Source organism: Hyaena hyaena, unplaced genomic scaffold (genome assembly GCF_003009895.1).
Source record: "Hyaena hyaena isolate Hyena2069 unplaced genomic scaffold, ASM300989v1 scaffold_11, whole genome shotgun sequence".
Lineage (NCBI taxonomy): Eukaryota > Metazoa > Chordata > Mammalia > Carnivora > Hyaenidae > Hyaena > Hyaena hyaena.
Window position 1 is genome coordinate 7840442 of NW_024080643.1, and position 14355 is coordinate 7854796.

Genomic DNA, 14355 nt, shown 5'->3' on the forward strand with positions numbered 1-14355 from the left:
GTAGTTCCAGATGGCTGACAGGATAGAAATGAATTTTAGTCACATAATTTTTAAAAGAAGTCGCTGTGGTAAGAAGTGAAAGCTTGCTGCTGAAATGACCTAAAATAATTTATTGTCTAGACAGTAGTGCCCCGGTCCGCGGAGAATCAACCGGAAAGTATCAGAAATTCTAGATGAATTGTGAGTTCCTCATGAAGGCCTTGCAGTTTCAAGCATCTTTAGAGCAGGGAGCAGGGATGAGGCTCGCTTGTCATGCAGAGTCCTGCTCTCCTGCCCGCAGCTTCGAGGGCTCCGTCCGGCGTCTGTGCACCCCTGCGATGTGTGAAGGTGCGCTTTATGAAGACCGCTAAGTTTCAGGAGAAGGTGGAGTGTAATTCATTAGGTTAGGAGAATTCCTTCTTTTAAATTTGGAATTTGGCTTTCTTTTTTTCAGACTCCTCCATTCTCAGAGAAGCTTCTTATGGGAGTAGCAATTTAGAGATGCCCATTTAATACCAAACAGAGGTATTTAGAAAGAGTTACTCTGGAAACTTCTGAATGTCATTCGCCTTCTGCAGTTATTCCCTCCCTCGTCCCTTGCAAACAGCAGGGGAGGCAGGACGGATGGCTTGGACATAAGCACAAATGGCTAGAAATGAGCATGTTTTGTTGCTTATGAAAACCAGGAGGTGCTTGTTTGGTCTTCTGTTCATCAGCACGTGCATTTGGGGGGGGGGGAGTTATAGTGTTGCTCAAGGAACATTTATCAGCCGTGTGATATGGGTTCTTTTCCTTTCATCCCTTGGTGCATCAGCATGTTTTTCAACTGTAAAAGGCAGGAATTGAATTAGGTGACCTTTGGAGTTCTATTTCTAAAATTCTGTGAGTCCCTAAGATTTTGTTAGGGTTTTGTTAAAATCCATGATTAAGGAATTCAGATTTCTTGCCCTAAAAATGTTTAGTATGGCAGTGGAAAATGAAGCTAGGCAGTCAACCATCGTTTACTTTCAAGAAGAGGTTTATAATGAGAGATTACTTGAATTACCTTTGTGAGCAGTACATATTTCTCCTTAAGTGATCTAAATAGATACAGCTAGTTTTTGTTTCAATTCCTCTTCGAGTAAAACATTTTTTTTCTCCTGGAACTTTAAATACATCTTTTTTGGATAGGTTTACATTTTTGGCAGCTATTGCTTTTATTGTTGATAATATTTTAAGGTTTCTAAACTTTTGTGAGTTCTGATTATCATCTCAATTAGAATTCATGTTAAGAAAGCACGGAATCAAAAGGTCCAAATTGGCCCTCTTATTAGTTTTGTTATGTTCAAAACTCCTATTTAGTACTCTAATTGATGGAAATTATGCAGGGTGTACCTTTTCTCACCCATTTTTATAGCTTATTGTGTCAAGATCACTCAAGATTTTTAAATGACCTGAGCTTGAGTAGGAGAGAAAATGATGTGCCTCACTATATCTTCACGCTCTTCTGGTAAATTCTTGAAGGTGCCATTCTATGCCTAGAGTTAATTTCTCAGGGCTTTCGGATACTCATGTCTAGTGATCTTGGCAAATAACCTGCAGTCTAATCAGAGACTTTTCATGGATTTCACATGATGGTTATTTTTTAGAACTTCAGAAAATTTCTACTTTTTCTTGACTTCATTTTGACTGTTTCTCCCTTTTGATAATGCTGTTTGGAAACTGATTGTAGTGGTATTGGTGAATAAAAGAAAAAATAGAAAATTAAAATATTTCTTAGGTATGTTAATTTTCTGTTTTTTCTTTCCCTCCTGATTCAGTTTTTAGTTCAGATACTGTAACTTGCTAGTTAAGGCTGGGGTGTTCTAAGTGTAGCTTTGGAATTTTACTCAGTTTGATCAGTATTGCAATCAGAAAATTCACAAGAACTTCTCACCTTGTGTAAATGTGACTCCCGTATTTTTTAACATTTTGAGAAAAATAACCTGAACATAATTGTGTTTATTTCTGAACTTGCTGTTAGAGATGGGCCATCCTGCTGGAAGCTTAATTACTTAGAAAATATTCTAGCACCATGGCTCATCACAAATAGTAACGTTCAAAGACTGATTTACTAAGATATTTTGCAGATGCAAAGCTCTATTTTGCACAGGGTGAGAATCTCTGAGGAAATTTTCTGATTGCTTTATATTTTTATTTTATTTTTTTTAAAGCTGTGTTATTTTTTAGTTCTTCATGCTTTGGAAGTAACAGTTGAAGAGAGGTGAGGAAAGTTTGTGAAAATTGTGATCGGTGATTAGCTGCCACCTGCCTGGGGTGTCTTCTGAGAGGAACTAACCTCTTTGTGGTGCTAGAGCAAGGTCACTGGATTAAAAAAAGAACAGGTAACCATCTTATTCCTTGTCTGAAAAGTTCTGTTTTTAAATTGATAAATGCAAAATGTTCGAAGAAAGAGGAACTGCTGTTTAAAGAAAGCTTCTAATTTTCTCCTCAGAAACAAGTAAAGTGGACTATGTCCTCTTTCAAGCTGCCACGGCCATAATGGAAGCGGTCGTCCGGGAGTGGATTCTCTTGGAAAAAGGAAGCATCGAGTCTCTGAGAACATTCCTCTTAACCTACGTCTTACAGAGGCCCAAGTACGTGCACGGCGAGACGCCGCCAGAGTCCCTCTGCCCGCTTCTCTTCAAACCTTCTTTCCTTTACGTTTTTGAGGATTGATGTTTATGGTTAGGCTCTGCTTGGGGCTCATATTTTAAAAACTCACACACACGTGGTTATGGGTTGTTCTTCTGCTTAGAGAAACACTACTTTAAGGTTTTGATACTAGGTTTTGTTTCTTTGAAAAGATGGTGCTGGGTAGTAAGGTTTTTTGGTGGGCGTTTAATTCCTAAGATTTTGGTTATAAATCAAAGTTGATTTTGGACGCCATTGAAAATCCTTTGTACTTACTTGTTCTTCTGTGGGTGCCTGGTGTCGTTAGAGACGTGGGTGAGTTCCCCAGGACAGAGGTGCAGAGGGAGATCAGGCACCGTTAGCAGACCGAGTATTCTATCTGTGCGTACACAGAAAGGCACATTGAGGCACGTTGAGAAGGTTGGAAAGAGAGAGACCAAATTCTTTTCATCGTTTCTTTTGGAAAATGGATCCGTTTTAAGAAATGGGGTAGAAGTTAGTTTTCTTTTTGTGTTACACATTGTATTGTTTGAACGTTTTACAAGATTTGTACATTCATTGCTGGTATGATTTTTTTTTTTTTTAAGTCCCTCAAACACCAAGTCTTCTTTTAAGAAGAGGCACTGCACATCGTACACATGCCGTTTGTGCACTTGACCAGTTGAATCCTTTTTGCAGAGATGTGCACTTCAAATTCAGTGAAGGAATGTTCTGTAATTGGAAATACATTAGTTAGGCATGTTGATCAATGGTGATAAATATGCATAAGCTTATAATTTAGAACACAATTTTGTTTCTACTGATTGTTCATTAGCAGTCTTCTGAGCTCATAATATTTAATAATAGTTACTGGCATGAATTTAGCACACAGGTAAGTGCTAGTCACTTTACATGTAGAAAAATGCTTAAGAGAAAAAAGGTAAGATTTACTGAGCCTATAAACAAACGTTACAGGTATAATGGGTAATGCTTGCTATAGGATGAGTGGATAGGATGTACATGAAGGGAGGGAATTTTTTCTGGTTTTAATAGAATAAGGAAAAATTGTCCCAATTTCAAACCTTTGTCTTCTCCTTCATGCTGATTTTCTTTCTTTCTTTAAATTTTAAAGAAATTTTAAAGAAATTTTGTTGTTTCATGAGGCCATCTGGGGGTGCTACTGGAGCTGCTCATTGATCCCAGTTTCCCACCCTCCCCATGTAGGAACGGCTGGACTCTGGAGAGTTGGGTAGACTTAACTGTGCGGTAGATATTGATTGTGTGTGTGTGTGTGTGCGCGCTTGTGTGTGCAAGCACACATGCAGGTGATCTCTTCTGTTATCTGAAATAATATCATTCTTTTTTTTTTTAACCTTTTTTTAAATGTTTTATTTATTTCTGAGAGAGAGAGACAGCGTGAGCAGGGGAGGGTCAGAGAGAGAGGGAGACACAGAATCTGAAGCAGGCTCCAGGCTCTGAGCTGTCAGCACAGAGCCCGACGCAGGGCTCGAACCCACAAATCGTGAGATCATGGCCTGAGCCAAAGTTGGACACTTAACCGACTGAGCCCCCTCAGGTACCCCCAAAAATAATATCATTCTTAAATTTAATTTTCATTAGTTCAGAAGCTATTCTGGAGTTGATTGTAAGGTTCTACATTGAAATAGTTCCCTTACATATTTTCCCCCAAATACTTTAAAAAACACTTTAAGCACAGTTGGAAGAATAATAACGGTGAACACCCACGTACTCTTTTCCTTGTAGAGGCTCAGTTAACATTTTGTCACATTTGATTTCTGTCACATATATGCATTTTCCCTGAATCACCTGAAAGTATGCTGCAGAAATCATGGTACTTCATCCTTTTTTTATTTTAACTTTTAATGTGTATTTATTTTTTGAGAGAGAGTGAGCAGGGGAGGAGCAGAGAGGGAGGGAGACAGAATCTGAACCAGGCTCCAGGCTCTGAGCTGTCAGCACAGAGTCCGACGCGGGGCTCGAACTCATGATACATGAGATTATGACCTGAGCCAAAGTCAGATGCTTAATCAACTGAGCCACCCAGGCTCCCTCAACACTCTCGATATAATTGGCATATTAAGTTAAGCGAATATAGTTTTGATTCTATATTCTCATTTTCCCAGTTGTCTGAATAATGTTATTGATCTCCTTTCCTCCTTTAAAGGTTATTTGTTTGATCCAGGTTTAACCATAGATTATACATTGTATTTAGTCTCTTCATTTTAATCTAGAATAGTTGTACTGTTTTTTTGTCTTTCATGACACAGACATTTTTATCTTGTAAAATTTCCTACAGTATGGACTAGGGGCGAGTGAATACTGTTGGTATATTGTATAGGGAGAATACTGTGAATGCTGCATGCATAGCGTTGTATACTTCTCGTTTGGTACCCAGAGTTTTCTCTTTTCTCGTTTTTTCCTCCTGATGGAGATGACATTTTCACAGAGTGAAATGCAAGGTGCACTTGACAGTATAGCAGAGTGGTTAAGAATCTACTTCTGACTCTGTGTGCATGGGCGGGTACTTACCCTGTTAGTGCATTCGGTTTTAACATTATTGTCATTGGGGTGCCTGCGGGGCTCAGTCGGTTAAGCACCTGACTTCAGCTCAGGTCATGATCTCACGGTTTGTGGGTTCGAGCCCTGCATCAGGCTCTGTGCTGACAGCTCAGAGCCTGGAGCCTGTTTCGGATTCTGTGTCTCCCTCTCTCTCTGACCCTCCCCTGCTCACACTGTCTTTCTCTTTCTCTCTCTCTCTCTCTCAGAAATAAATAAAAACATTTAAAAAATCTTTAAAAAGTTATTGTTATTAACTTAATTAGCTATTAGAGTTAATAATAGTATTTTACTCAAAAGAATCTTGTGAGGATTGGATGTATTAATTTTTGTGAAGTTAGTTTATAGCCTTGTGTAACATAAACACCAACCAGTGTTAGCTATTATTTATTTTCCTAGTAAGTTATAATTCTTGCCAATGGAGGTCTTTAAAGCTAGCTTTATGTACATTTTCTGGTAGTAGTCAATGTGTGTGAAATTATTGTGTCTCCCCAAACGTACAAAAATTCCTTTTGGTTAACTCCTATTCCTCCTATTCTTCTAATACGATCTCTGCATTTATTTGCTTAATGAGTGCTTCAAGTCTGTATTTTGAAGGAATATTTTTCACTTCAGTCTTGACATACAAGGCATGTTTGTTTGTGTGTCCAGTAAATGCCTGTCATGTGTTGGGGGAGTCCTCCTTAGTCATGGCCCATCGTGTTCAGGGAGCTTCAGGGAATCCCTCTGGAGAAGGTGGGAGCGCAGTCCTGGCAGAGGACTGGAAGTGTGCATCGTGCCAGGGACTTAAAGAGGCTCAGGACGTCTGCGGTTTTGGGTGTATGTGGAAGGGTGGGGTCAGAGAGGGCAGGAGGTCCCGACTGTGAAAGGCTGTTGAAGTGGGTGACTGCACCATTTATGTCCAGATGGGGACACTTTGCAGGGTAAAAGAAAACCTGATTAGTAAGTAATTAGATAAAACAATAGGTAAATTGGTAGTGTCCAAAGAAAACTGGGTTGGGTCCCACTGCTTGTAAGCCATGTTAAAAGAATTTGGGGTTTATCCCAAGAGCACATGGTTGCATCCTTGTGGCATTCTAGAAGCTGGATTCTGACGGTATGTTTTCTGAGCCTTACCTTTAAGAAAAGATTGTGAAAGGACAGTTAAATCTCTGTGGACTTTGTAGAATACCTTCACCTGGGATCAGTGCTCCTGCCATAACACTGAAGAGCACAGTTTAGACAAGGAATTTAAAACTTAAAAAAAATTTTTTTAAAGTGTTTATTTGTGAGAGAGAGTGTGTGAGTGGGGTAGAGGGGGAGACACTGAATCTGAAGCAGGCTTCAGGCTCTGAGCTGTCAGCACAGAGCCCAATGTGGGGGTTGAACCCACAAACTGTGAGATCATGACCTGAAGTCTGGTGCTTAACTGACTGAGCCACCCAGGCGCCCCTAAGCATTTTTTTTAAATGTGTATGTGTCCGTAATATATTTTGGGTAGCTAGCCTGTTGCCTTTTCACATTTAAGGGAATGGATTTAAGATATACTGCTGTTTGGAGATGGATATTAGATCAGAATTTCTTTATTGGTAGAATCATAATCTGGGTCTTAGTAAACTGACTTCTATCTATTGAACACTCCCTGAAGCGGTTAACACTTATATAGCACTTAATATGCACTGGGTGCAGTTTGAAGAACATTTGATTCTTGTTACAGCCCTGTTACTGTTATCCCCATTTCACAGATGAGAAAGCTTGAGGCTCTGAAACTATCTTGGTCAGGGTCACAAAGCCGATACATAGTGAAGCATAGATTGAAGTCTAGATCTTCTGGCTTTGGAGACCATGTGTAACCAGTGGGCTATACTGCTCTCCTGTGTAAGCTGTGTTGTCAGTAGCTTCAGGCGTACGGAGAAATTTGGGAGTAGTTTTATATTAGAATCATGTAAAGGTTTTCACAATGATTTTTATGTTTTACAGCCTCCAAAAGTATGTTCGGGAACAGATTCTATTAGCAGTAGCAGTAATTGTAAAACGCGGATCCTTAGATAAATCAATTGACTGCAAAAGCATTTTTCATGAAGTCAGCCAGTTGATAAGTAGTGGCAATCCCACTGTGGTAAGTGTGCTCTCTGTGTTTATAAATATTTAGAAATTTTATTCTGTGTTATACAAATAACATAGCAACACAAATGATAGCTACATTAAAGAAAAAGTGCACAGTCTAAGAATCAAGCAATTTCCCATTGTTCATGTTTTCTTTTAGTCCTTTTTTATATGTTTACATACTGTAGATATAGTGGCTTTGTTTTTTCGTTTGATTCTGTTTTTCTATGTTGCCAGTGTTCATAATCCTCATTTTAATGGTGCAAAATACTATAAGCTAATACACCATAAGATACGTAACCATTTCTTTTCCATTGAGCATTTTCCCCCGTTTAATAAACCTTTGACAACTGCTAGTGATAATAGAAATGTTTGAGTAAAATGATATATAACATAATAAAAATTATTTAATGTTGTTATACTAAGGCACCGAGGTATATATACTGTGACTACCAGGTGTTAACCAAACAGATTTGAGACCCGTTGTTCTTGATGGAATTGCTCTGGAGAGCCTGTGTTTTCCCCTTTGAATCTCCTGTCTGTCTCTTGAGAACTTGGGCCTGGGAGAGTGACTGGTAGCAGCCACTCGGTCACAGGCAGGAGGAGCCGGAGTTGGTGCTGGGTGCTCAGCTGTGGTCCTTGGTGAGAGCTGAAGGGTTTTGTGGAATTGGGAATGGTAATCCTGGCTGCTCTGATTTTCAGGTATTAAATCTTTAAATATTTTGGGTAGTTTTTTCATCGTACCAGTTTCTTTTCTTTAATTGAGAGATGCCCATATGAGGCTGTACACCTTACAACTCTTCATGAATTACTTTACATCTTTCAGTGGCCCCTCAGTGAGTGATGTGATCTTAATAATTAACTTGACAATTTGAGGATAGGATGTAGGTACATTTTTGGAGGAATCTACACAATGTCCCTTAATTTCCCTAGTGTGTGGATCTCTGGCTCCTCACACCTCTTGCCGTGGGCAGATATGCACTCTCCTCTCTATAGCCGCCTGCCCTCCTCTCTGGCTGGGACCCCCCCAGGCTGATGCACCGGGGTCTCAGCTGAAGGACCATGTAAGCAAGTCAGGATTTTGGACCTTCCTCTGCATTCCCAAAATATATTTTATTTTTCCTTTGGAATACACCAGGGGTCATATATCTATCCTTTTTTTCCTTATCAACTTTATTGAGGAATAATTTACATGTGTTACCGCATCGATTGAAGGGGTGTACATTTCTGTGAGTTGTGACAGTTACGCATGAACTACCACAGTCAAGATACAGAACATTTCTTTCTTTTTTAAAAAGAATTATTTAAGTAATCTCTTATACCTAATGTGGGGCTCAAGCCCACGACCCTAAAATTGCGAGTCGCGTGCCCCCCAGCTGAGCCAGCTAGGCACCCCAGAACGTTTCAGTGTCTGTTTTGATTTTTAATTGTATGGATATTGTGTTCTTTGCCATTTTTGTGGCAGATTTCTTCAGGAGTACTGCTCTCCAGTAGAATTCTCTGTTTTGATGTAACTGTTCTAGATCAAGACTTCAGTATGAAGCCACTGTGCCAGATACTTGTGGCTTTTGAGCATTTGAAATGTGGCTGGTGTAACTGAGGAACCGAATCTTTAATTTATTTTATTTTCTAACTGAAATTCAAATAGTCCCACGTAGCTAGTGGCAACCCTGTTGGACACTGCAGTCCTAGACACTCTGATAATCCAAAGATCTAATTTTATGTTTTTTTTTTTCACTTAGTCTTAGCATTTAGTTGTTTGCATAAAGTTTAGCTGTTTGCATAAAACTAAGAACTTTAAAAATGTGCATGTTTTGGGGCGCCTGGCTGGCTCAGTCAGTGGGGCAATTGACTCTTGGTCTTGGGGTTGTGAGTCTGAGCCCCACGTTGGGTATGGACATAAAATCTTAAAGAAAGTAGAAGCTTGCATGTTTGAGTCATTGCGTTTTATGAGTCATTTTGGCTTTGTTTTGTGTAGTGAGAAGCTATCTTGAAAATAGCCCTCAAGATTCCATTTAAAATTTTTAGGTAAAAGTGATTGGGAAGCTACTTTTTACTTATTTATTAATCTTCATATTTTGAGAATGTCTGTTAGTAGGCATGGTCTCCATTTCTGAAGAAGAGCTTTGCCCCTGATGTGCTGATCTACGTCTGTTTTGTAACGCTCATCTTGTTATTTGCATGGGTTTCTGTTAGCGTTTGTTGCAGTCCAGTGGTGGCTGTCATTGATGGCTGAAGGAAAAACACGTGGAGACCATAACTAGCCAGAAGTCGTAGGGAAAAGGTTTGAACTGAGGCTGCTACTTAGAGATGTTATCCTACCCCTTACTATTCTGGATCAAGTTACTCTTCATATTTTAGATTCTGCCTGAGGACATACTGTTTCATTTGCCAGTCTGCGGTAAAGGAGGACACTTCATGTGACTGACCAGGATTTAAACTTTAGGAATTTAGCTAGTAATTCTGGGATCTGTATGTTTATTACTGATGCTCTCTCCCTGGCTAGTTTGGCGATCGCGTCAGCTGGGATTCCAGTGTTAAGGTAGAATTTCTGTGACTTGTCCTCATCCCCCACAAGCAGCTTCTAGGCTCCGGACGCTGATGGCAAAAGATCAGGAGTCCCTTGCCTCTGAGGAATGAGCACATTCTCAGGAATTACGTTCTTCCCTTTCTTTCCCCTTGGGTAATTTGACCCTCCACAAAAAGTAGTCCCAATGGAACCTGGCATTTGGATCTTTCTGAGTCACTGAGATAACTGATGTTTTGAGAATGATTGGAACAGATGTAACTATTGAGTTAGAGAAGATTTTGTTCTTTTCACGGTGCATACACTCTGAGAATAATGGATACATTTAATATGCTCATGAAATATTCCAAAACAGGAAGTTTTTTTTTTTTTAAGTTGAATTTCTACTAGTAGGGTTAAGAACTTTTATAATTGTAGAGAATGTGTAGTGGGAGATAGAATTTAATTTCGGGATTGCTGCATGGATTTACTTCGGTGAGCACGCTGGAACATTTAACTAGAAAAGCACTTCTACATGTACACAGCAGGTGAAGTGCCCACCATGCCACCGTGTGGTCACCCCTGTGTGCCCTTGCCCGGCAGCCTGAGGCTAGCTCGTTTGGCAGGTCTAAAAAAATGAGGTTACAGACCAGTAAAACATTTTAATGTATACACTTCTCTCTTACTTTCTTCTGAGACCATTAAAAGTTTGGGGGAATGCTTTAAGAATTTACTTAAGTCTTAAGCATTCTTACTTAAGAATTTTCTTAGTCTCAGAGACATAAATATCAGTGGGAGAACCTTTGATTTAAAAAAAGTAGAATGAGGGGCACCTGGGTGGCTTAGTCGGTTAAGCGTCCGACTTTCGCTTAGGTCATGATCTCGCGGTTCGTGGGTTCGAGCCCCGCGTCGGGCTCTGTGCTGACTGCCAGCTCAGAGCCTGGAGCCTGTTTCAGTCTGTGACTCCCTCTCTCTCTGACCCTTCCCTGCTCACGCTGTGTCTCTCTCCTAAAATAAATAAAACATTAAAAAAAAAAAAAAGAAGTAGAATGATAAAATCAGAACACTGCAACTTTTTTTTTTTGAGAGAGTTGGGGAGGGGCGGGGGGGGAGAGTGAAAAGGGGGGGATGAAGGGGGAGAGAGAAAGAGAGAGGAGAGAGACAGAGAGAGGGAGGGAGAATTCCAAGCTGGTTCTGCACTGTCAGCACAGAGTCCGATGTGGGGCTCAAAGTCACAAACCATGAGATCTTAACCAACTGAGCCATCCAGGTGTCCCTGAAACTTTCTTTATACAGGTGATTTTAAGGTTAGAGATTTTAAGAGATAAATGACTGATGGTTTTCTACAGATGAAAGAGTTGACGTCATGAATAATTATTAAGTTAAATAACTAACTTTCCCATCATACGTCTTCTAGAATAAGGCTTCCATCAACCTTCACTGGTCAGAAGCTATGTAGTCTGGCTTTCCCTCTTCCCTTTCTAAGAGTATATTTTTGGTGGTCTATCCCCATGTACTAGTACATGTTCAAATAAGTTTGGGCGCAGTATAGTATAATAGAGCACTGATTCTGATGATGGATTCACATTTAGGCTTCAATCCCATCTCTGCCCTTTATTACCTTACTAACTTGTACAAATTATTGACCATCTCTAGGCTCTGATTTGCTGGTACTGTTTATAAAATAAATGTCATAATGTCCACGTCTGGGGCTCCCCAGATCAGGCAAAGACAATGTTAAGTGCATTTAGTGAGCGTTCAGCGAGTGTGTGTTTCATCTCCCCAACAGCCTAACGCCCTCTTGCTTAAGAACTTTGGGACCTACACTATATTACGTCACCTCTTTTCTGCCAGATAATATATTCAGTATGAAAATCAGAAGAAAGAGTTTATGCTTTTATTCATGCGTGGAAACTAATTGTGTATTTTTAAAAAATACACATAACCAACATAATAACTTCAAATGCTTTAAGTTTCTTAGTGTGTGTTCTTCACAGATGGTTTTATGGAAAAATATCTAATTCGTAAAGCACTTCTTAAGGAGATTATATTTTTTAAATACAGTGCCTTTTCCAGGTATGATATATTTTCAGAGTGATTGTGTTTGTGCAAGTACGTTGCTTCGTGTGTGTCTTTGTGGGCAGGTGTTGTCTTCCGTCTGTGGTTATAAAAGTAGCCACGGTTACTTCAGCGCGGTGTGTCCTAGAGTCACACCCCCTGGACTGATTTGAGAGGGACAGAAATGGAGACTTTACTTCCTAAGGAAATTAGCTAAATTTTTTATCTTAACATTTCAGCTACAGTTTTCATCTATTTCATGTTTATTTCCTTTGAAAGCAGTAGGCATGTATTAAGTCACTTTTAAAGCTGTTTAATTTAGTATGTAAGCCTCCCGTCTTCCTGTTTCCTGTGCTGGGGAGAAGCGGGTGAGAAGTGCCCTTGTGTGCAGCCCCGCTGCCCTGGCTGTGCAGTCGGCCTGATCCCTCTTCTCACACGTCTCACTGATGTTTGCTTAGAAGAGCAGCTGGAAGTCTGCTTTATGTGTGGCAGCCTTTCATAAAGCTTATTCTTGGTAATAAATCTCCTGGGGTAAGAGCCAGGCTATTATAAGAGACAGTCCTGTCTCTGAACAAGAGTGTTTTATTTTGTCAGCTGGAGTTAGTGTTTGAATATGTTGTGCTTGTGACAGTAAGCTGATGAGTAAAGCAAGCCATCTCTGAAGGGTGTTTTTCACTGTCATGAAACTAATGGCTTTCACTAGAAATGAGAATGCTGCTCCAGGACTTGTAATGTGAAGACAACAGTTACTTAAGTTGTTAGTGAATTAACTTGTGAGTTTTCAGTACTGAAGTGAAAGAAAACATATTAAAACTCCACTTCTAGCCTTGAGACCTCATTGAATTTCTTCTATTTGTTCTATGTATTTAAATATTCTCTCTGAAATTAACAAGTGCTGAAAGAACAGCGAACACATCATGTATTCATTTTCCAGTGTGTTTTTGTTAATACAGTGTTAGGATAGAAGTAAGCGTTGATTCATTAATCCAGCTAAGATTTACTGAGCATCTACTACATTGCTTTAGTGATGCTTTCGTTATGGCTTTCTTTTTTTAATTGATGAGTTATCTTGTGACTTTAATTTGGTGGAATGTAGATAGTAATCAAGAAGTGGGACCAAAAAAGCCAAAATAGGTATTTTTTAATGATAATGATAAAAATACTGTTGTTTTACCTTATCACATCATAAGCTGCTATATGTATATATATTATACTCTTATATGTAGTATCTAATTGGAACCTTTAGACAATCATATGAATTAGGTAGGGCAGAGGGTATTAACCCCTTTTGTAGATGAGAAAACTGAGGCCAGGATAGATGAAGCAGTTTGCCCCCAGTTACTTGAGACGGTAAATCTTGGACTCTTAAAACCCATATTTTCTGACTCCTTTGTCAAACAGTAAGATCCTTGTACTGAGGCTCCAGAAAGAGTCATGTGGAGTATTTTAATTTAGAATTTATTTTGGACATAATTTCAGTAACTTTTGTTATTTGGCTTCTAACATGCTGAAAATAAAAGGTCAATTTAGGACTACTTGTTCGTGCTAGTCAGACTGCTGGCGGCAGAGAGTGCTGGATGCCAGCGAAGGATGGTTGAGAGAAACTGGAACAAACAAATCAGAAGGCACTGGCCTCTGGTGCCACTTTGTCAGGGCTGTAAAGCCTCTATGTTTAGTGGATAGATCGCAAGTCTTTATTACAACATCATGTAATAACTGCCTTAGAAGTAATTCTTCTGGGGACTCCTGGGTGGCTCAGTCGGCTAAGCATCCAACTTCAGCTCAGGTCGTGATCTTGCAGTTTGTGAGTTCGAGTCCAGTGTCGGCTCTGGGCTGGCAGCTCAGCCTAGACCCTGCTTCCGATTCTGTGTCTCCCTGTCTGCCTCTCCCCCACTCGCACTGCCCCCCCCTCAAAAATAAATAAACATTAGGGGCGCCTGGGGGGGCTCAGTCGGTTAAGCTTCCGACTTCAGCTCAGGTCATGATCTCATGGTTCGTGGGTTCGAGCCCCGCGTCGGACCCTGTGCTGACAGCTCAGAGCCTGGAGCTGCTTCGTGGTCTGTATCTCCCTCTCTCTCTGACCCTCTCCTGCTCACACTCTCACGCTCTCTCTCTTGCTCTCTCTCAGAAATAAATTTAAAAAAAAACATTAAAAAATTCAAAAAGAATTAATTCTTCTGGAGAAATTTACATGAAGAAAGTTGCATTAAAAATATTTGCTGGCTGCATTTGGAAAATTAAGAGATGTTAACTTATTTCTCTATATTCTGTGAGAAATGAAGCATTGCTGTGTTAACCTCTTATACTTGTAAGATATGTACTAATGGTATTTTATACTGGTCTAATCACTGTTTAGTTTGACAGTCTTAGTGTACTCCTCATCAATCAACTTTGATCTGATTTCATTGAAATTCACCACTCTAAATTATTTACAACAGCTTTTGTTTCTGACCCTCTTAAGTATCAGAGTCTCTGTCTTGAGTACAGAAAGAATATCTAGCCCTGACTGTGACAGAGGG

General features: G+C 39.8%; 1 protein-coding gene across 4 annotated transcripts in view; it reads left to right on the forward strand.

Moving 5' to 3' along the window:
* Positions 1–14355, forward strand: part of XPO4 (exportin 4) — a 123172-nt gene that overhangs the window by 39497 nt on the left and 69320 nt on the right. For 2 of the 4 annotated variants that reach the window (XM_039254867.1, XM_039254859.1), the window contains exons 3-4: positions 2453–2594; positions 7147–7285. In XM_039254867.1, coding sequence (XP_039110798.1) covers positions 2453–2594; positions 7147–7285 — 281 coding nt within the window. Of the gene's footprint in view, positions 1–2171; positions 2343–2452; positions 2595–7146; positions 7286–14355 lie in introns of all 4 variants that reach the window. The other 2 variants (XM_039254886.1, XM_039254878.1) reach the window with 2 other exon arrangements.